Consider the following 24,306-nt stretch of genomic DNA (forward strand, 5'->3'; position numbering starts at 1 on the left):
TCAGAGAATTAAAAGCTTGAGAAGACAACGGTTCTTCTCATCTTTTAATCTGTGTTCTTGCACGCTTCGCTAGTTTTTACCTTTGCCTTATCTTAGTTCTGTCTTCTGTTTGAATTTCACACTGTTGCTCTTAAACTCTCTTTTCTCTCCGCTGCATCAGTTCCTCCCAAAATCACAAAGCTGAGTGACGCAATTCCAGATCATCATTGGTGTATTCCCTTCAGCGTGACAGGTACAAGAGATGTCCACATGATTGTATTTAGTCATATTCTGATGTTTGATTTTTGTGATTTCACAAGGTCCCAACATAAAAAGACTTTCCCTAAGTCACACCAGTACCTGCGTAAATAGGGTAATGACATCTTTTTAAATAATGAAAACTAGTTAACGTTACTGGTTCTTTTGTATTGTTTTCACTACCTCTCTTTAGGAAACCCTAAGCCAACTTTCAAGTGGTCACAGAATGGTAAGCCAGTGAAGGAGGGGCAGTACATCTTCACCAGGATCCACGACTACGCTGAGAGAGAGTACCATGGCTGCTTGCAGTTGGACAGCCCTACACACATCAACAATGGGCGTTACAAACTAGAGGTTGCAAACCCCTATGGCACAGACGAAAAAGAAGTTGATGCTCATTTCATGCACATGCCTTCCGATGGTAAGATACAACATTATTGGATGTTTTATTTTCTGTTTCTACACCACTATCATCATGATGTCTGATCTGGTTATTAAAAAATTATCAGCAAGTTCATTTTTACTATTTTTTTCAAGAACATATGATATACCACTTCTTTTTTAACTAAATTATTAATTGAGGAAAAATATTCTTCATAATTAATAATCACAAGAACTAGACTGCAATTTCTGGAGAAACAGTAGAGTGATTAATGCTACTGCTGGACTTGCTATGTTGTTAAGAAGTTGAAGCTAAGTAGACTGCCCCAAAATACTTTTGATAGTTTAAACTCTGGCACCTGAAACCATTCTGATAAATTCATGTCTAGCTAAGTTTTATTTGAAATATATTATTTATTTATAAACATCCTGTTAATTTTGTAATTTTACTTTGAAAATCTCACATTATTAAAGCATCTTGACAATGTCCAATACACAACTGGAGGCTCTGATTTTGATGAACTCTGATGAATTCTTTTGAAAATCAGACAGCTTTGGTCAACCGAATAGCTTTCTGTATTTAATTAATGGCTTTTATGTTGAAAGATCTACATGTTTTAAAGCTTACTGGTCTTCCATTAACAAGCTGGAGGATTTTATTTTGAAAATCTTACAGCAACACAGTCGCTGTTGTTAGCTGCTGGTGGGGTTTTTGGACTATTTTGTGTTTTTCATGTGTGCATATGAAAAAGAGGCAGACAGGAGAAGCTTTGACACTGAGTAACACCGTAACATATGTAAAGCCATGACTCCGTATCTGTATGGCTATGGAGACAAACAGTCAGGAACACTGACAGACAAATAAATAAATTGTATGTAAATTTATTGAGCGGCCCCAAAAGTTATATATATATTTTTTTCTTTTTGTTTTACTTGTGTAGACCCGGAAAAAGACGTATTTTCAGCTTTTCTCAAAAAGTCCTAGATCAAAATATAATGGATCTGTTTTCGCCAGAAAGATGACACTGTTCTCATTAAGATGCCTCCAGGTCAAAGAGTGCAGATCAACTGGCATTGAGAAAAACACTGTTTGAAAAAGGAGAAATGTTCCTACTTTGTAGTCATGCAATGATGTCTGTAAACTGAAAACCATGAGCCTAGCAACAGGTTAGAGTTAAAAATTTCAGAAGAATATTTTTCCTTTCCCTGTCTGACAGTTAATTAATGTACAGGGTGGGCCATTTATATGGATACACCGTAATAAAATGGGAATGGTTGGTGATACTTAAGTCCTGTTTGTGGCACATTAGTATATGTGAGGGAGCAAACTCCTCAAGATGGGTGGTGACCATGGTGGCCATTTAGAAGTCGGCCATCTTGGATACAACTTTTGTTTTTTCCATAGGAAGAGGGCCATGTGACACATCAAACTTATTGGTAATGTCACAAGAAAAACAATGGTGTGCTTGGTTTCAACATAACTTTATTCTTTCATGAGTTATTTACAAGTTTCTCTTTGTTCACAGCCATTGAAAAGTCGAAGAGGTTAACACGTGAGGAGCGGATCGAAATTGTGTTGATATCTGGTGAACGCAGTAACCGGGTCATTGCAGCAGATTTCAATGCAAGACACCCTACGAGACCACCCATCTCCCATGCTACAGTTAGCAAACTGCTTGCTAAGTTTCGTGAAACTGGTTCAGTGTTTTATTTGCCAAAATGTGGATGCAAGAAAACTGTCACTAATGAAGAAACATCAGTGGCTGTCCTAGCTTCATTCAGCAAGAGCCCACAGCGTAGCACTCGCCGCATGTCACTGGATATTAGCTACTCACAAATGGCACCCTTACAAACTCCAGCTACTGCAGCATCTCAACGAGGATGACCCAGATCGGCGCACAGAATTTGCAGAATGGGCAAAACAAAAATTGGAACAGGACCCTAGGTTCACGCAGAAGATTTTGTTCAGTGATGAGGCAAACTTTTATGTGAATGGTGAAGTTAACAAACAAAATGTTAAGAGATATATTCTAAAACACTTCTTCAGCAGAGAATCAGAGAGGAGAAACACAGAGATTTTCTTGCTAGCAAGGGCAGCCTCCAGAACTGACACACCAAGAGTGAGCCTCAGAGACTAAGCACTGAGGACTGCCCTGGTCTTTTATTTATACACTTCAGTGAGCGTTTGTTCCATACATTGATATGTGGAGGTGTACGTGTGTGTGTGTGTGCGTGTGTGTGTGTGTGTGTGTGTGTCAGAGTGTGACCCCATAAAGGACTTCCCTAAACATCTAAACAAAAGGCACTTAGACTAAAACATGTATAGCTACGTTAATCCTACCGTAAAACAATAAGACAAGGTACGACCTCTCCCATACTCCTAGGATGTGGGGGTGAACGCCAGAACACCCTGGGATGTTACAGACCTCCTAGGATGAGACATTCTTTCAATATGCCATCAACTATATACTTCTAAACACAAATGATTTCATACAGTATTCTACCATATGCAAACTTATATCATTAAAAGATTATACTGACTACTAAGTACAATTTTCCATTGACACAAAACCACCGCTATTGGTCTGACACTAACCCACATTGGATGGATCCCTCCAAGACTGTTGGAACAACAAAAGTGATGGTTTGGTGTCGTATATGGGGTACAACGATAGTGGGTCCATTCTTCAGCAATGGAAACCTCAAGGCCACTGGATATTTGAAATTGCTACATGATGATGTGTTTCCCTCTTTATGCACTGAAGCTGGCACGTTCCCTGAGTTTTTCCAGCAAGATGGTGCACCACCACATTATGGGTGCCAGGTCCGAGCATTCCTAGATGGACAGTTTCCTGGAAAGTGGATTGGTCGTCGTGGGCCACTTGAATGGCCCCCAAGGTCTCCCGGTCTGACCCCCTTAGACTTTTATCTTTGGGGTCATCTGAAGGCAATTGTCTATGGTGTGAAGATACGAGATGTGCAGAACCTGAAACTACGGATACTGGATGCCTGTGCTGGCATTTCTCCTGCGGTGTTGATATCAGTGTGTGAAGAGTGGGAGAAGAGGGTTGCATTGACAACCCAACACAATGGGCAGCACATTGAACACATTTTATAAGTGGTCAGAAACTTGTAAATAACTCATGAAAGCATAAAGTTACGTTGAAACCAAGCACACCATTGTTTTTCTTGTGACATTACCAATAAGTTTGATGTGTCACATGGCCCTCTTCCTATGGAAAAAACAAAAGTTGTATCCAAGATGGCCGACTTCTAAATGGCCACCATGGTCACCACCCATCTTGAGGAGTTTGCCCCCTCACATATGTGCCACAAAACAGGACTTTAATATCACCAACCATTCCCATTTTATTACGGTGTATCCATATAAATGGCCCACCCTGTACTCTAGTACGACACATTCCACCCACTGAGATGAATGTGTTTTTTGTGCATTAATTGTAATAGTTTGGAAGAAAATCAACGAGAAGAGTGGATAAATGAGCTGCTTATTTGGTCTTTGAACTATAATTCTGTGACAAATGGTGCAGGACTAGTTGGGTGCAAAACTTTTTTGTCCCTTTGCACCATAAATGGGATTTTTTCCTTTACGACAATCCCACCAAATACTGCATTTTGGCATTTTTAAGTACTGTATTTGAAGCAGCGTCCAAACTTTCTAGTCTGTTTAGCCCGTACTGAATATTTTTAATTTGATCATTTTATAGCCCTTTAATCTCAAGGCAAAACCTAAGAAATCGCCCCTTTTACAGCTATTTTTGCCGTTACAGATACTTTTAAATTCTTTCCTATCTTTGTACAATTACAATCAAATATTTCTGTTTAGTATATAGGAAATGCATTTAATTATTACCACAAATAGACTCTTTCATATACTTCTCAGTCGCCATCCTGATTCATCATGACTCTGTTTCACACTTTAAATATTGCTGCAGACTGTGTATATTTTGCCATCTGGGTTATGCGCATCGATTTATAATGAGGGGTAGTTGCTGGCATGAAATCAGATAAAGGAATGGCAAACTGGCAGTGTTCTGTTTTAAATCTGCCTTTATTGATAGCAAAGGTGGAGCTGCTGAAAGAAAAAAAATCTTGCTGATGCTTTTATGTTATACTAGACTATATATGTACAGGTATAGCTACATACAGTGAAATAGTTTGTGTTGATGCACAAAGTTGGCTTTGTGAAACAAATGTCATCAATGTAAATGCTCTTTTTTTTTTTTTGCAGCAACAGATCCGGAGCCTTACTATTATGGTAAGTGAGTATGTTTTGTCTTTTTTAAGTGCAAAATTCTTAAAAGAGGCACATCTAGTTTCTGTTTACAGGCACTGTTTTTAGATGTTTAACATCAGCATCGTGTAGGGGTTAAAGTGGGATTTGGCAGGTGGGGGTACTCAAGGTTCAAGTGTATTAGGGCAGTGAGGGAACAACTATATTCTACAATATGTAGGCCCACATTATATTTGCCACTATGGCTGCTTTTCAACCCCCAGCCAGTAGAAAGCTGCAATTTGGCAACTGTTACTAATGAACACGAAAAGCTTAAATAAGCTTAAATTAAAATCAGTGACACTGTCTACTTAGCAGCCGCGCATAGATTTACTGTTATTTTGAAGCATTATCTAAATTATCTTTCATTTCAAACATCAACAGGACAAAAACTTACAGGCACGTACAAAATATTTAGTAAAATCTGATACAGATCTGTTCAAACTTTGCATGCAGTTCTAATTCGACCACTATCTAAATATCTTTTAAATTTCAATTCATAATTAAAGGGCTTATCTCTCTTTTATAATGTTTCTGGAGATACGAGGACCCATTGAGCATTGAGCCAGGACACCACAGTCTGCACTTTACAACTCCAACATAGTTCATCACTGACCCACAATACAGACTGCACGTGTATACACTTTGGATAACATGAATTAATATCAATTACCGGTTAATTTACTTTCAAAAACATTTTATGATGTGAAACATCTAGACAACTTTAGAAACTTGTTATATAGCGATCCAATCTGATTACCAAGCTGTAAACTGAACTAGAACATTACGTGTAAGCTTGAAATTTCTACCTTTATTAGAGCATTTTTCTCAAGTCTTCCCTCTGTTCTCCATCTCACAGAGTAAAATGATCATGCATTAGTATTTTTTCTTCCCTGGGAAACACAGTCACTCTGCCCTCAGCTAGCAGACAAATTATGTGTCAAACTGCAAAGAAACTGTTTTCGTGTCATACATATTGAGCTGTTTGAAATGCTGAATTTTCAAGTACTCTCCACTTCAAAAAAGTTACTCCGATTACGCTCACTGCACTTCTGTAGCACTAGCTAGATGAAGCATCTTAAGCACAGCTTTGCATCTGAACTGTAGTGACTTAACTGTCTCTGCAGCCCATAAAGACTGAAATCACTTAAAAATATTGTGTATTAAACTGCCAACCTGATTTAATTACTCATTAACTGAAAGTGCCGGAAAGTTCAGGCTCACTTTTACAACTGGTGTCGTCAACAAACACAAATTACATTTCAGCAATCTTACTCTCACGAACTCTTTTGTTTTTCTTAAGATGTTGAGAGGTTACGTACGCGTACGACCCTGCAGCTAGAACGTGTGCATGTTTAGCACGTGCTGTTTGCACGTCGTGTTTGTGTAATGACTATGTTTTTGAAACAAGCTCAGAAAACAGAGTGCTTGTCTTACAGTTGAAATATGTTTGAGAACTAATTTGTTTCTGTCTGTGTCTTTCTCCAATACGCCCTCCAACCAGCAGATCAAACCACAGGTACAGCCATATCTTTTAGTTGCTCACTCTTATCCACAAGTAACACAGACAATGAATTATTTACGGTAGTTTTGTTTTGTATTTTTGCACATCTGCCACTAGATTTGAAAGACAGAAAAAAACTGCAAAAACAAAAAAAAAGCACCCATCAGTTTGTGATATACGCTCAGGTAGCATGTTGATTACGTTAACTTTACGTCTACAAGTTGTTGAGTTTGTATAAAGTCAGTAATTAAGTAAAACGCCAGATGCTTTGGTTACTTGGACAAGTGATTTGAGCTTAATTGTTTGTAATGTTAAGGTAAGTTTCTCTATTTCAACAAAAAAAAAAAGGCTTTGAGGAAGAGGTCAGATCAATATGACCGGTGTAAACCACCTTGGATGATGAGGCTGTGAAGTTCTCTTAATCTAACCTTATGAAAATCTGACCTCCTGTTGGAGCAGCTTCCACATGGTGGGATACTTCTGTATAATGATACTCTTGGTCTGCTTTTTGAAAAGCATAGATGAGTTTACATACCTGAGGTCAACCATCAACCCTCCAGTCGGTGGAGAATAATGTCAGGGATGATTCCTGACAGAAGGATAGCAGAAAGAGTGAATGGGAAGTTTCACAAGATGTTAGTGAGACCTTCTGTGATGTACGGTTTGGAGACTCTGGCACTGACAAAAAAGACAGAAGGCCGACCTGGAGGTGCCAAAGTTAAAGATGTTAAGATTTTCATGGGGAGTGACCAGAATAGACATGAGAATAAATGGTTTAGACATGTGTAGAGGATGTATAGAGGATATATTGGACAAAAGATGTTGAAGATGGAGCCCCCAGGAAGGAGGAAGACCTCATGTAATGAAGAAGCACATGTGGAGGGTTGGTGTGACAGAAGAGGATGGTAAGGGCTAGGATGAGATGGAGGCAGATCATCTGGTGTAGCAACCTCTAAAGTGAGAAGCTGAAAAAAGAACAAAATGTAATATTTTAGCTTATTTTGTTAGAAACAGATAAACAATTTTATGCTTCAGATGAACAGTAAATCTTATTGTGTCAGTTGAAACCATATCTTTGTTTGACAGTGAGTAAAAAACACTCCTTTACTTGTCCTTAAATCACAGCTTGAGTTTCTCTTCCTCTCTGTCTCTTGCATCAATAGACACCCCTCCTCCGAATCAACACGAGGACAGAGTCGCTGTAAGTCACTTCTATTTTCCTGCAGCTCTACGGTTTTGCTGTTTGCCACTGCAAGTTATTTATGGTTTGTGCCTGTTTCTCTTTCATTTATTTGTGTTTCCTGTCTAGAAACACCTGAGCTGGCTCTATTTTTATGTAATGCGTAATTGAATAAACCCAACACATTGAAGATAAAGCAGTCCTTAAGAAAATCTGCCTTTCTTGAGCAGTGATATAAACAGCCTGTGGCCTATACCTTTTGTTGTGGTGGGTTTGGCATTTGGCTTTGTGTAGCTGTCAGTGTGTTTGCTCACCTCTCGGGAGATTTATAACCCCGATTTCTCATTGTACAGGTGTACGTGGTGGTGGGCATCGCTGCTGTAGCCTTCACTGGTTTCCTTGTAATGTTGATTATTCTCAAGTTTGGAGGAAACTCCAAGTTTGGCATCAAAGGTAAGACTTCTTGCTCTAATCTTGAGTTGTGGTCTGTGGGAGAATGAACCGGTGATTTTAGTTTGACGTGGACGGCTTCATGGATACATGAAAACATTAAAGCCTGTTATTAATTAGAGGGAGAGAAACTATGTTATGTGGTCAAAGATATTTCACTGTATGAATTAACCAAAGAACAACAACAGTATATGTTGTTGTTCTTTGGTTTACATTTCTTCAGTTTACCCAACCTTTTGCTCTGTCACAGCTGAGTAAGACTCCAGATTCCTTGTAACCTTATAATATGTGGATGTATCGAATATTAATATGCCAACATCAAAAGCATATGGACCAAACAGTGTTCGTCACTGACCACTAAAGCCTTGATTTGTGGTTCCACTTTTGAGGAGGCAAAATATACAGAAATCTAAGTTAAAGGTAGGATGATGGAAAATTAAAGCAATCAGAACCTGAAAGTCTTTGATCATCATGATCCTAATTTAATATATAGGCCCTCATGTATCCACGAATTCACCCGGTTCGGATGGAAGCGGCTGCTGTTGTGATTAAGTTTCTCTGGGTCTCAGTTCTGCTGGTGCATAACATGCATGTGGACTAAAATGAACTGTAGTCTTTGTCATGTTGATGTGAAATTGATTTGGTACTGTAGCCACTGTTGAAGCCTCCACACACACATGCTTGCACACACGCCGTCTATCTTTTATGCCACATAGTTTTCCTCTTGTTTGAAACAACTGCTTCTGCATTGGCTACAAGTGTCACTAATCTGTTTCCCTCATCTGGTATTTACTATTCTGACTTACTACAGCAGATTTGTCTTTTCTCATTTTTATGCTTGGCTCAGATTTTGTCCTCCTTCTTGTAAACTAACAATAATCACTGAACCACAGTCCTTCCATTTTTCACATCGTACATACAAAAATGGTCATGCTTCATTTTAGTGCTCACATATTCCGTGTGTAGCTATAGAACTATAGGTGAACACATTAATCTTTAATTTTGAAATGAGCCCTTTCAGTCTTTCATTCAGTTTGGTTGAGAAAATAAATACGCGAAATTTACATTCAGGGCAGACGGTCCATGAACTCCTCGTCTTGAGGAAGTCGTTCTTTGCTTTTTAAAGATTTTTGTTTTTAGGAATAAAACGTTTCTTGGCACCGCTTGAGCCATCACCGTTTGATGCAGCGTAGGTTTATATTTCACATTCAAATTAGCGAACCAAAAAGTGAATGCAAATGTAGTCACAGAGTTACTCGATGTGCGTTGCCAAGTGTGTGCGCCTTTATGTGTGTGACTCTCAGTTACACTGTAGAAGTGCAGTATTTTGACAGTGATTGATTTATGGGCCCCCGGAGAAGGAAGGATGTGGGACAGAAGGAGCAAAAGGATACACATTGTGTTTGTGTGTGTGAGATTTCTTAGATGTCTTAGTATCATATATACAGTATATATTTGTGTGTTTGTGAACATCTAAGCATTTTTGCATCCTGTGCAGGAGGTTAGGTCACATTACAGTTTTGCCCTCTGATTGCTTCCCTTGACTCTTCATCTTCCTTCCTTTCAACCCTTCCACCTTCCTCTTTCTGTTCACATTCCCCACACATGTAGAAATACAGATGCATGTGCCCGGCAGCAAGTTTACGCTGCAGTAAGTTTATGGAGAGAGAAATTTCGAGAGGCCTGCATCAGTATGAACAACAGATCTAGACAGGGGGTTCAACAGCTGCGAGTAATCCACAGCAGCACTGAGCCCACTGAAATTAATCTCAACAAGAGAAACACAACTGCTGATGGCAGCTCCTCACCAGTCCTAATCTAAAACAAAAACTATTTTGTCATTGCAAAATAACTAAATCACCCCCACATGATGATGGCGAACTTGTGATCAGAAAGTGTAAAGAGTGCGTGTCAGGCCTTGTACCATATTGAGCAGGTGTGCAGTGAAAAATCGTCACTCGCCTCACTGAGCTGAGGATGATTTGCTGACCGCCTCTTTTTGATAGCTGAGTAAAAAGCTGTGGCTGGTTTACATTATTTATGCCGACTGCATTATTCTGCTCCTCTCTCATCAATAACACATGGACAACGTTTGGTACTGGTTTCCTTGCATGATCTCTTCGCTGCTTCTTGACACTAGAAGGATGATTTCATTTAGTGTGTATAGTAGTTTGTTTTCTCGTGTTGGCACAAAGGAGCAGGTAATATTTAAGTCTGCAGTAGGTTCACATGTGTGCATGCATCAGCAGCGGTGACATGTTGCAGTGTTTACTGTTGTAATCTGATCGAGCCCGTCTTCATGTTGGGGATAATTTATTATCCAATGGTAATTTTCTTGTTTTAGCTTTAGACACTCATGTGGAGCCTGCTGCTGTATGAAAGCTATATGTAATAATCTGAAAGCATCAGACTTAGCTTTGTCCTCATAATGTTTTATTAAAAAACAGGCTGCATTTAAGGCTTTATGATTTTTATTGGTCACTGCTGATGCTGACATATGGAAAAAATGCAGACTACGTCCTGAGTGCAGAAACATGCATAGCAGAAGCCTAATGATTAGGGTTGGCACATTACCAGAATTTGAAACTTGAAAGCGATAGGCTGGAAAATAATTGATATGTGGTAGGATTTTCATTATTATATGAGGAAAAGGTGACAAAAATAAAGATAATATCTTATGATACAAACAACATAACAGTCATGTGTGTGTTTGAGTGTATACAGTTTTTAACAAATATATAAATTAGTCGGGCTCACCTCTACACATGGCTTGGGCTCTGGAACCAGTCTCCTGGAGAGGGGCTGGACTCTGTCTCAGTCTGGAGTTGCCCCTGGTGAGAGGCGGCGGGCTGGGGTGGGTATCCTAATATCCCCTCGGCTTGCTGCCGGTATGTTGGGGTTTTTCCCGGTGGACGAGAGGGTTTGTTCCCTGCGCCTCAGGGTCGGGGAACGGGTCCTGACTGTCATCTGCGCTTATGCGCCGAGTGGCAGTTCAGAGTACCCAGCCTTCTTAGAGTCCCTGGGGGGGGGGGTGCTGGAGGGTGCTCCACCTGGAGACTCTGTTGTCCTGCTGGGAGACTTCAATGCTCACGTGGGTAACGACAGCGAGACCTGGAGGGGCGTAATTGGGAGGAACGGCCTCCCTGATCTGAACCCAAGCGGTGCTCTGTTATTGGACTTCTGTGCTAATCACAGTTTGGCCATAACGAACACCCTGTTCGAACATAAGAGTGTCCATAAGTGCACGTGGCATGTCCCACCGGGAGGAGGCCCCGGGGCAGACCCAGGACACGCTGGAGAGATTATATCTCTCGGCTGGCCTGGGAACGCCTTGGTATTCCCCCGGATAAGCTGGAGGAGGTGGCTGGGGAGAGGGAGGTCTGGGCCTCTTTGCTTAGGCTGCTGCCCCCGCGACCAGGGGCAGCAGACAAAGCGGATGAAGCGGATGAAGATGGATGGATGGATGGATGGATGGATATAAATTACCCGTAAAAACAAGAAACTGAACTATTTTAGAAATGAGACTAAAGCTTGTCTAAAACTAAAATATTATTATCATTATTATTTTTTCACATTTTTTCAAATTCACATTTTTTAATCAAAACTTGAACCGGCACAATGGACTAATCAGAGAAGTCAGAAATTAATCACACATAACATTCAGTCACTAAAACAAATTTTTCTGTTCAAGAATGCAAGTAAATAACTATAATTTAGCATCTTAATAAAAAAAAAAGCTTTTCTATTTTTTTGCAAAACCGTAAATCTGAAAACTCATGGATAACAAAATAATTATTTTTTAACAGATTTTTTTTTTTTTGCATTACCATTACAGAAACATTTTTTTAAAATGACTTTGGTAAGTAACAAATCATACAAAAGACAACTTTTTAAGGTTGTGTGGTAGCGCTGTACCTCTGTTTACACTAGTGGTGTGCGGATTGATATTGAAATGTATCCATTCCTCCAATACCAGTTATTTATGTTCTAGAATAGATTCTCATATTAAAATATCGATATTTTAGTAATTTGGGGTAAATTTGTAGTTTATCATTAACAGGAACACAGTGGAAAGAAACTATATCATTGAGATCGTCTAAATTGGAACTACTTCCTCTTCCGCCTTTCATAGTCATATGTGAAATACGGCTGTATAAATGTGTCGCAGCCCTTTGGCGTGCACATTCGCAATAATGGCTGAGCGTAAACCGAGTCATATGTGGACGTATTTTACCTCCACAAACAGCCAAGACGCAGTTTGCGATACATGTTGCAAGACCACTAACCTCGTCAAACACCTCAGAGTAAATCATATCACAGAATATGATGAGTTTATGTTGAGGCGAACCAAAGAGGAGGAGAGGAGTGGGACAGGCGCTGCTGGGCGAGACAGACGTCTCTCGCGGAGTCCTTTAGTGTTGCAGGCAGGCACTATCCAGGTACAGAGGAGGAAAATGCTGGGTACATAGGCTAGGTCTCATGAACAGTCTTGGGGAGTAATGGAATACATGTACCGGAGTTATGTATTTAAAGTACAAATTCAAATTCAAATTTTATTTGTCACACACACACAACCATACACAGTATGACATGGGGGTGAAATGCTTGTAGCTGTACAATGCCCGACCATTAAATGACAGAAGAAAAGTTTTACAATATTTACAATTTACTACAAAAATCTACAAATTAACTTAGGAATTTACAGTAAAGAATGTGCAAATAGCAGAAGAGATTATAAAGATAAGGATTATAAATTATAGGAATTATAGGATTATAGGAAATGTGTGGTGGTGCGTGTGGTGACGTGTGTGAGAGTCCAGTCTTATAGTGACGTGTTTGGGAGAGTCCAGTCCTACACCTGGTTCAGGCCCCGAATAGCCTGGGCGAAGAAGCTCCTCTTCATTCTCTCTGTTTTGGCCTTAAGGGAGCGGAAGCGCTTCCCAGACCTCAACAATGAGAAGAGTCCATTGTTGGGATGGGAGAGGTCCATCATAATCTTCCTAGCTTTGGACTTGCACCGCTTGGTGTAGATGGACAGCAGGTCAGGGAGCTCTGATTGAATGATGCGTTCTGCCGAGCGCACCACCCTTTGCAGATCTCGTCTGTCCTGCTTGGTGCTGTTCCCAAACCAGGTGCAGATGTTTGACGTCAGGACGCTCTCGATGGTGCAGGAGTAGAAGTTCTTGAGCACCTTCAGTGGCAGATGGAAGTCTCTAAGTCTTCTGAGGAAGAAGAGACGCTGACGGGCTTTCTTAACCAGGGTGTTGATGTGACAGGACCATGACAGGTCCTGAGTGATGTGGACACCCAGGTATCGGAAACTGTCCACTCTCTCCACTGGCGTGCCACTGATGATGAGGAGTTTGTAATTCCTCACCTGCTTTGTAGTGAAGTCCACGATCAGCTCCTTAGTCTTGCTGATGTTTAGGAGGAGGTTATTCTCCTGGCACCAGGTCTCCAGGTTCCTAATCTCCTCCAGGTAGGCCGTCTCGATGTTGTCGGAGATCAGGCCCACAACAGCAGTGTCGTCAGCAAACTTGACAATGGAGGTGGTGTCGGATGTGGCTACACAGTCATAAGTGTACAGTGAGTACAGCAGGGGGCTTAAAACACAGCCCTGAGGCACTCCAGTGCTGAGTGAGATGGAGGGGGAGACTTGTTTTCCTACCCTCACTGATTGGGGTCTGTCTGTGAGGAAGTTGAGGATCCACTGACACAGTGATGAGCTGAGTCCTAGATCCGTCAACTTGGTGAAAAGCTTAGAGGGAATTATTGTGTTGAATGCTGAACTGTAGTCCACGAACAGCATCCTAACATAATTCCCTCTGCCAGTGTCCAGGTGACTCAGGGATGTGTGGAGCAGGTGAGATATGGCATCGTCTGTGGAAAGATTAGTCCGGTAAGCAAACTGAAGTGAGTCGATGGTGGGAGGAAGTGAAGAAGTGATGTGATCTCTCATCAGTCTTTCAAAACACTTCATCACAATTGAAGTCAGTGCTACAATATGAGTAACTGTATTCTGTTACAGTAACCATTTAAAAAGGTGGTAATCAGAATACAGTTACTTTGTTGAAATGAATGGATTACACGGCGATCTTTTCCTGTTTCATATGTTAGGCTATGCCCTCTCTATTTTTGGTAATTCCGTGTCGTTGGAAACCCAAACAAAACACGCAATAGGAGCATACTTGGAGTATATATATATATATATATATATATATACAAAAAACTTGAATATTACAATGTTTATTTATCAGATAAAATAAGTTAAATGTCACCATTATTATTGCCCGGCCGGAAACAGCGGGGGTGTCCAAATTCAGAGGCTGCATCCACCTGAAGACCCGGCCTTCGTGGCCTAAGTGGGCCGGGTCCTCCGAAAGCCAGGTAGGCCAGAAGTGAGCGACTGTTACATTTGACGGTCAGAATTACGTCACGAGCTCTCGGTGGAGTGAAACTCTGCCGTCTGCTCCTTGCTATCTAAAATATAACCGGACGCTGGCGTAAATTCTCGACCATCTCACATTTCTGTTCAATCAGTTTTCTGTTTGACATTTATTCAGTTGTATGAAGACCCTGGAGGAATCCTCCCAAGGGATTAATAAAGTTTCATTTAATCTAATCTAATCTAATAACTTTAATCTCAGCCAAACCAATTTACTAACAAACAAATAAAACACTGAAAAAAGCCAAACAATTACATTTTTAAGGTATCCGAGTGACTTATATATCATGTTTAGCCTGAGTAGCGAAAGACCGCGCGGGTCTGAAAACGATGAAGCCGGGGGTTCGCTGTTCTCACCGGCTCGAGTGACCATTGAACCCCCCGGCTAGCTATTGAGCCAGTGTTGCCAATTTAGCGACAAATCTGGCGACTTTTTCTGGTATTATTGGAGACTTATTTATGACGATTTTTTGATGTGAAAACGCGTATCGCTCGTACTCTCAACAAGCAGCGGTGCTGCCGTGGGCACCTCACCCGTGCCAAAGCGCTCACAGGCGGAGGATAGTCCTCCCCCAGCTGCTATCAGGGCAGGAGATGTTCACACCTACGCGTCCAAACTGCAAATGAATCGCGCATGAGCGAAGCCGCTGCTCCCGCACTGACTGTAACGCAGTCAGTTCTTCTTTTACTGTTATGCTTTTTTGTGGATCACAAGGTTTAAAACTACTTATAAAAACACACACACACAAAGTAACTCCACCAGAGTGCCTCCAAAGGATGCAGGCTGGGACACAGCTTCTGTCTCTCGCTAGCAAAGTTGACCCAGACAGTTAAGCTAGTTCTCGGCTACGAGCCCGACACATAACCTAAGGTATTAGCCAGAGGTCCCTTTACTATGGTTCAGAGCCGCAGACCTGTTCTGTTTTATACACACAGAATACTTTTCTATACGAGATCGCTGCAAAAAGTGCAGCCTTACCTAGTGTCCACTCTACTGTTACTCATTTTATATTAAGATTTAAAAATCTAGTTGGTATTGGTATGACGAGTAGCCTTCGGTAGTGATGTGCGATACCACTGATTTCCTTTCCGATCCGATACCAAGTAAAATTCAGGGTAGTATCGACGATACTGATCCGATACCAATACTCTGTACAAAAACTTAATGTTTCATTGTCTTTCATAATACAATATATACTTTCATTATGTAATTGTAGTAATAATATAAGGATATAGCTTCATAATGATTTCAGTACATCAGACTACTTGTTCTTATTGCTCAATAATGCAGAATAATCATATAGAAAAAAAAAACTTGAGGTTGTGCGCTATTTGAACACCTTGCCTGCCTGCAGCACTAAAGGACTCCGCGAGAGACGTCTGTCTCGCCCTAGCAGCACCTGTCTTCTCTTTGCCTCAAGATAAACTCATCATATTCTGTGATATGATTTACTCTGAGGTGTTTGACGAGGGTAGTGGTGTTGCCAAAACACATCACTCTTGCCACATGTATTGCAAACCACGTCTTGGCTGTTTGTGGAGGTAAAATACGTCCACACATGACTCCATTTATGCTCAGCCATTGTTTTGAGTGTGCATGCCCTGTGTATTTTATTTTATTTGTAGATGATTGCCCAAGAGCAGCAACACTCACAAGATGCCTTGTAGAGATGATTGTGAAGTACCCCCAGCCTCTGTCCATAGTGGAGGACCAAAGTTTCCAGGGATTTGTGAGAGCTCTTGACTCAAAATATGAACTCCCAGGAACAAAAACACTGACAGAGACTCATCTTGTAAATTTGTTTGATGAATGCAAAGGCAAAGTAAGAGCATCTTTGCAAAATGCTTCTAGTGTTGTACTTACCACTGATATGTGGACCTCACTGTCCACAGAGGCATATTTGACTGTAACATGTCATTTCATTGAAAACTGTCAAATGAGAGAATTTGTCCTAGAAACCCACTCTTTCCATGGGCAGCAGATGATATCAGCTCAGCGCTTAAGCGCATCACAGAAGAATGGTGCATAACTGAGAAGGTGGTTGCAGTTGTGACAGATAATGGTGCAAATATGGTTGCTGCAGTGCACAAAGCTGGCATCATCCCTGTTTTGCACACACACTGAATTTAGTTGTAAAGGACAGTGTAAAATCTGTCCCGGAAGTGGTGCAGGTGCTGGAAAAATGCAGTGTGATTGTTTCACCACAGCACAAACGCTACAGAGAAGCTCAGGGATATTCAGCAACAGTTGAAAGTGGCAGAACACAAGCTAATTCAGTCAGTAGATACCTGCTGGAACTCTGTCTTTCACATGGTGGAGAGGCTCTGTTAGCAAAATGAAGCTGTGACCACAGCCCTCTGCCTTTTAGGGAAGAATGCATTGTGCTTAAATGTGGGAGAATTATCCCTCATCAAGCAAACAGTTGATGCACTTCGGCCATTTGAAGAAGCAACACAGGAAGTTTTATCTGAAAAACACGTTTCAGTCTCCAAAGTGATTCCACTTGTGTCACCCATTCACAGGGCTGTAGCAGCCTGTGAACGTCAGGGCAGCTCCCTTGCCACACAGCTGGCACAGCAATGTCAGCACAGATTCAGTGGTATTGAGAGCATTCACTGTCTAGTGGCAAGTACATTTCTGGATGTTAGGTTTAAACACCTTGGTTTCCGAGACAAAGACAATGTTGACATATTAAAAAAACGTCTCCACACTGAAATGCAGGAAGTGTATCAGACAGGACAGTCTGCTCCCACTCTAACTGTAAGCTCAACACCTACTGTTAGCTCTGCCTCAGGGCCTTCTACTTCAGAGTCTAGACAGAGTCCTGCACCCGCAGGTCCAGCTGCAACAAAAGGAGGGATATGGACAGATTTTGACATGGCCAACATCACCGGTCAGCTTCCAGTGATGCACCCATTGAATTACGCCAGTACTCACAGGAAAAACTCATTCCCTGAGATAAGGATCCACTGGTTTGGTGGCAAGAGCATGAACAAACCTTCCCATCCCTAAGCAGACTTGCAGTGAGATGCCTGGGAATTGTCTTTTCAAAGGCAGGAGAGGTTGTGAGCAAAAAACGGAGCAGACTTGAAGGGAAAACTGTAAATATGCTGTTGTTCCTAAACAAAAACCTTTGAATAAGGGAAAGTGTTACTGTCAAATGTTTTTGTTGAAATGTCCAGGCACGTTAAATATTAAATGACATGTTAAATTACGTGTTCACATAGCCCACAACTTAAGGCTTTTTTATTTGTAGGTGATAATTCTGCATTATTAAACAATAAGAACAAGTAGTCTGATGTCCTGTAATCATTATAAAGCTATAATTTGAAATACAATAAAACATTACGTTTTTGTGCAAAGTATCGGTATCGGATCAGTATCTTCAAATTTTTCTTGCCATTGGATCGGAAGGGAAATCATTGGTATGGCACATCACTACTTGGCATCACATTTTTCTTGCTCAATAAATAGAGCCGTTAAAGCAGCCTGTCACTGTTTCTGTCTAGTTGTGGACTTTTCCTTGCTTCAGTCTGGCACATGAAGAGAGACAAAATGCTTTTCAGATACAAATAATTGTTTTACTTTTTTAAATGAACAGTTTCTTAATGTTACTGACATTTGCTGCATAGCTCCCACAATAATGTTATTGTTTTATTACTAGCCATAGCTGCTAGCTGTCGGGCAACTGTTGGTGTTAGCATGTATGCCAGCCATGCTAATATTTCTGATAGCTGTTCAACAGTTAAATGTTGTTGAAATGGAAGATTTACTGACCTGGAATATTGTCTTAGAGTTTTTTCAGTGTTGTGAAGGTCAGCTACTTCAACTGCTAGCAAGGTGAGTGTGCCTCTCTGTCTGCAGCAATGCTGTATGAAGCTATGTGTCATCGGAAGAGGCGAAGACGGTAGTTTTGTACTCATTCTGTTACAAATGAGCATAGAAATGAGCAATTATAATTTTTATTATCAATTAGTATATGAGTATAAATACTTTTTAAAAACCCCTCTAAAGGCACAGTACGAGTAAAAGCATATTTTGCTTATTGTTTAAATTATTAAGGTTGAAAATATGTTGAGTTTAGTCCAGTTTAATCTCTTCGTAAACGTGAAGCGTAAAAGAAATCCCCACCAAAAAAGAGTCTACGTGGAAATTACTGTGTGTCCCATTTAATCTTACCTCCATAACTTTAAATTAAACAATAACAACATTAAGGGCATGCTATTCAGAGTAACAGTGACATTGTTTATGGATGAAAGCATGTCCACAGAGTCAGTAAGACACAATCAGTTAGCTCTTTGGATTTAAGACAGAGATTTGGATTTAAGACAGAGACACTAAACTGTGGAATTTCTCCCACCATTTGAGTTTCCATGGTACTTGTCAGTACCATTTAGGATCTAACCTGTTCCCAAATAAGACTAAACCTGCCTGATCGATACAGCCCCAGAGAGAAAGCAAACAAGGTTTTTGGAGACTAATTGTGTGGTCTGCCACCTCGTCTGTGTCTGGTTCCACAATACCAAGGCTGCATCTCTTGGAATAAAATTTAGAGCTGTATTGTGGATGAGTCCTACTTTACCACAAGATTCAGACCCTGAAAATTAGAGGTAGAACAGGAACACACTGGCTTAAATAGGCCAATTGAAAGCCTAACAGTTTTCACCAAATTACACATAACAACCACCCAAAACTAAACGCAGAGCTCTGAAAGAGGAACGAACCTAGTTACGTGTAAGTGGGCATGTAGGAAGAAAAGTACAACACAAACGACTGTTATGTGGTAAGAGCGAGGCAGAAATGTCAAGACTGGGGAGGAAAATGATTGATTAAAAGTTAAAAAAAAAAAAAAGTAAATATGACATGTGGAAAGTGTGAGACAGGTGGAGAAGCAGAGAGAGAGAGTGAATGTTAAAACTGACATTTGACACGTCAGACTGAGAAAAACAGAGAGTCAGCAAGGAGGTGAGAAAGAGGGAGAGACATTAAAATCTAGCCCAGAGCGGGACAAAGAGAAATAGGAAAAATTGGCAGAAAGAAAGAGATGAAAAGAAAAGTCTTCTCTTGTCCACTTATCAATGATTCATCGTTAGTGCAGGTTTCAATTTTCTCCTTGTTTGGTGGAGTTGCACGCCTCCGTCTTTCTCTCCCTCTCCCTCTTTCTCTCACATGCGCACACAGCGCCTCACTGTCGATCGATCGATACGACACCCTCAAGGTCAGCAGGGCTTCATTCTAGGCCCAAGTCATTACTGAGCATGCTCAGGGTACCCACCACTGCCTCCTCCTCCTTTCCCTTAACTTCCTGTAGAAAAGCAGTACTGGCTTCAGTTGTTCAGCGTTTTAAGAAACCAAAACGAAATCTGAATGAGCTGAACTACAAAGTCAAGACTCTGAAAACAGTCAGTGTACGGCAGAGTAACCTTCAATACCTTTGCAGCACTGACTGAAAGGCGTCAGCACCAAGAGATTGTTAAAAACCAAATACAGGAATCGGGTGCCAGATCAGAGGGTCATTTTCTATGAACAAAGCAAATAATCTATAGCCATGCTTGTGGCAAAGGCACAACAAAAGCACAACAGTGCATGCTAAAATGTTCTTGTGGTAATGTCACATTTACCATGTAAGCATATTTGTATTTTATTTGTATATTAGCAGTAAGCTAGTGGATAGCAGGTTTGTGTGGGATACGTTTAGCCATTAAAGAAGCAAACACAATTTTTAGCAGTGATTCTTTTAACAAATTTAATCTGGGCCAAAGTGACACCACTCCTCCAGTCATGACTGTGCTTAGACCTGTGGGTACGATTTGCATCTCTAAGAAAGAATTTTCTTATTCTTGTATTAAAAAAAACATTGTATGAATTAGTTTGGAATAACAATAATTTAAATAGTAATGCTTAATTTTACATTTTAGGCATAATTTGTGACTAACTTATTTGACTGAGTCATTTTTTTTTTTTGAACTGCTGTAATTCTTCATGGCATATTTCCAACAAGGTGCTGGAAACATTCTCTGGGAATTTTATTGACATGGTTGCACCACACAGCTGCACATCGATGATGCGAAGCTTCTGCTCCAGCAAATCTCAAAAGTGGTCTATTGGATTGGGATCTGGACACCGTGGTGGCCGTTTGAGTTCAGTGAACTCACTGTCATGTTCGAGAAACCAGTTAAAGATTATTTGAGCTTTGTAACACGGTGTGTTATCCTGTGGGAAGCACTCATCAGAAGATGGAACACTGGGTTAAAAAGGGATGGACTTGGTCAGCAACAATACTCAGGCCGCGATGTTTCAGTGATGCTCAACTAGTACAATCCCCGCATCATTACACCACCACTGACAGGCAGGGTGGAGCAATGCTGTCATGTTGTTTACACCAAATTCTGACTCTAACAACTGCATGTCACAACGGAAACTGACACTTGAGACCAGACAACATTTTTCCAAACTTCTATTTTCTAGTGTTGTTAGTTGAGGGGCGTGGCACCTGGTGTGGTCTTCTGCTGCTGCAGCCCGTCTACTTTAAGGTTTGATGCATGTGTGTTCTAACATGCTCTTCTGCATACAGCGTAATGAGTAGTTATTTGAGTTATTATTGCCGTCATATCAGCTCTAAGCCGTCCAATCATTCTTTTATCTAAACAAGGACTTTTCACTCAGAGAACTGTTGCTCACTGGATATTTTCTTTTTTCCAGACAGCATTAAATTTCCCAACCATTTAAAAACAAACCTAAATCCTGTGGTGTTAATTTTTATTACTGTGGGATTGGATTCAATCTGGTCAGATCTGTTAACTGTGTTGCAGCTAACTCTTATCAAATTTTCCATCCATTAAATATCGCTATGCAGTGATTGTCTGCACAATACACAGTACTGCATTTCTGAATGGTTAGGGTTTGTTTTTTTTCACATGGGATAGGGACATATGGAACAGATATTTTCCAAAACAAAAGGAGTAAAATTTTTCTAGCCTGAGCCTTTAGACTCCATGTCAATGTATTCATAAATAAGAAGGGCTCATGTAAAGGTCAGCTGGTTAAGAGTTTTTGTGCTGCCTTCCAGAGTGAAGCTGGACTTTTCTTAGCAACTTTAAAACTTGTTTGCAAGTCAGCGGGTTATTTGTGCTAAATGGCCTAAAGCTCTGCTATTCTGAAATTATAGATACTTGAACTGCCATGCAAAATTGCACACAATTATTTTCCACCTGACAAACTTTGTGCAAAATGAGCCTTGAAAAACATGCAGATGTAATAAAAAATGCTTTAAATTGTTTTACAGCAGGTTCTTATTCAGAGAAACTGACGTTTAACTTTGTTGTGTTTATTTCAGTTAAAGAGGGTCGAGTCTGTGCAGTTCAGTGAGCACAGAAACAACACTGCACAAATAAGTTTGTTGGAGAAAGATGACTGTGACATATTCTCAAAGGAACCGGCTGTTTATTTAAATTTGGGTTTTAACTTTTGTCTGTGCGATTGTCAGTCTGCTCACGTCAATGTGGCCCCAGATCTCCTCTTTAAAAAAGCATCATAACTTATAGCCCCGATTGCTGAAGCTTTAACAATAAAACAGTTTGCAATAAATGGTTTTAATCCTCTTCAATGTAAAATTTATTTTAGTGAAAGTTGATATTTTTATACCTTTTAAACAAAAAATACAAACTATATTAACAACGCTAAGCGAACCCTTCTGCAGGAAATGGCTTTAGCCCCATGTGACCCCTTGACATAAAGCATTGATGGATGGCTAGAACAGAAGCCACCCATCTTGGTTGTTTTTGTTTATTATGAACTTTTAGTTGTGGAAGTTTTTCAAGGAAGAGTTTGGTTTGATTGAAGATTTTAATGTTGAGAGCTGGAGAAAGAAAATTCAAAATGCCTACGGCAGATCCTAAGGGCAGCGATTGCTTGAAGTGCTCTGAAAATGGAAACTGCTCTTTTCCAAAGTGAAACGTTGCCTGTAGACCGTGTCTGTGCACTTTCCTGACTGCAGCTTTTTCTTTTTGTTCACGGCGCTAGGTAAGTGAACATCTTTGCAGTCTTTTCCACATTCATTTCTTGCGAGTTCACCTCTGCAGACTGACATATTTGAATTTGTGTTGTTCTTTGATCAGTTGTTGAAATGCTGCAAAGTTTAACAGACACCACAGAAACGTGGCGTGATACTGTAAAATGCCATCATTTTCAGAAGCTGTTTTCAAAATGTCTCATTTTTGCGGAAAATTTCGGAATTGGCTGAAGACAGGAAGTGAAGTAGGCATCGGCAATGTTTACTCATTACCTAAAGTGCCTCCTGTGGTTTCATTTTCTGTTATTTTGTGCAGGATTTGAAAGCTCTCTTCTCTGAAATCAGACAAAGCGGGCAATCAGAAGCCTTGAGAAGGCCTGTTTTGAAAAAGGAAAAATGTTTCTGGTCAGATTCAAAGATGACTACCATCACTTGGTGTTTCTCTCCTCATCTCTGGTTACGCAGCTGTATATCTTTTTGCTGTCTTATATTGGTCGGCCTGACCTTCGCTAAGAGTCGGAGCTGTGAAAAATTAGATAGCTCAAACTGTGACTGTGAGAACAGTGTGTATACATACTATTTAGCAAGAACAGATGAAATTATTACAGAGCAGCTGAGCCTTTAAAATGTTCTTCCACTTTGAAATATGGAGGCTTTTTAAATTCGATCAGTCACTCTGAAATGCTCAGCGTGACCTCATTTTAGTCTTTCCACTGATGGCTACACACATCAAAAAACATAAATGATCGCACAAGTAAAACCATGGCCTCGCGATGCTTACAAAGGATATATTTATCTGCATTTTTAAGACATTAACAACGCCATAGTCTGGGACATGAGGTTCTCTGGCGGCAGTTGAAATATATTAATGCAAATAATTTTCAGTAATGTTATCTTCAGATGGATATCTGCCCCTTAGGATAGATCAGGCTGGAAATAATAACTTGACCGTCAAGTAATCACTACATAAACATGAGCATTATTTTCCTCAGAGTGCAGCTGTTTTGCTCGAGAATATTCTGATATTCACTTGGCAACACAGCAAATATAATTAGACTCTCTTTTTGCTGAACTGAACTCATTGTTCCACTATACCACAAAAAAATCATCTGTGAGAAGAAAAATGAAAAAGCATGAAGGGAAATCGTAGAATCCAGTTTCATCAAAAACACAGAAAGGTTCTTACTCTGTTTACTTGAAGGCCAACAGTTTTATCGAAACAAATATAACATCTAACAAAGGCTAGACAGCGGTTTGTTTACCACATACACAACAGAGGTAGTCTTTTACTGGTTATGATAAATGAAACCAGGAACTAAACAAGCAAACAAATAAATAAACAAAACAGAAGTATTTGTCCTTTTCTGATTTCTTTGGGGGGGGTTTCATAGTGGTCACACATGTTTCAGATCAAACACATTTTAGTGTCAGATTAAGATTAAATATAAAACGTCATTTATAAATATTGATTAATTTTTTAAGAAAAAAAAGCCAACCAAACCTACCCGACCCTATGTGAAAAAGTAATTAACCCCTAAACTTAATAAACGGTTATGCAAATCTTGGCAGCAAGACCTGCATTTAAGTGTTTGCAATAACTGCTAATGAGTATTTCACATCACTGTGGAGCAATTTTGGCCAACCCTGCTTTGCAAAATTGTTTAAATTCAACCACATTTGAGTTTTTTCCAACATGAACAGCCTGTTTAAGGTGACGCCAAAGCAGTTGAAACCACCTTGAAGCAATCCAAATTCTTCATTTTTTTTGAAATTTCAAAAGTCATTTAAAGGTGGCATGATGTG

At 40.2% G+C, this 24,306-nt stretch overlaps 1 protein-coding gene across 1 annotated transcript in view; it reads left to right on the forward strand.

The window, feature by feature from the left end:
* The window catches only part of ntrk2a (neurotrophic tyrosine kinase, receptor, type 2a), a 106,430-nt gene that overhangs the window by 18,879 nt on the left and 63,245 nt on the right, over positions 1-24,306 (forward strand). Inside the window, exons 8-12 of the mRNA XM_082554569.1 lie at positions 161-232; positions 431-658; positions 4,871-4,897; positions 7,580-7,617; positions 7,950-8,049. Coding sequence (XP_082410695.1) covers positions 161-232; positions 431-658; positions 4,871-4,897; positions 7,580-7,617; positions 7,950-8,049 — 465 coding nt within the window. The remainder of the gene's footprint in view (positions 1-160; positions 233-430; positions 659-4,870; positions 4,898-7,579; positions 7,618-7,949; positions 8,050-24,306) is intronic.

This window comes from Aulonocara stuartgranti, assembly GCF_965226115.1.
Source record: "Aulonocara stuartgranti genome assembly, chromosome: 12".
In the NCBI taxonomy this organism is placed as follows: domain Eukaryota; kingdom Metazoa; phylum Chordata; class Actinopteri; order Cichliformes; family Cichlidae; genus Aulonocara; species Aulonocara stuartgranti.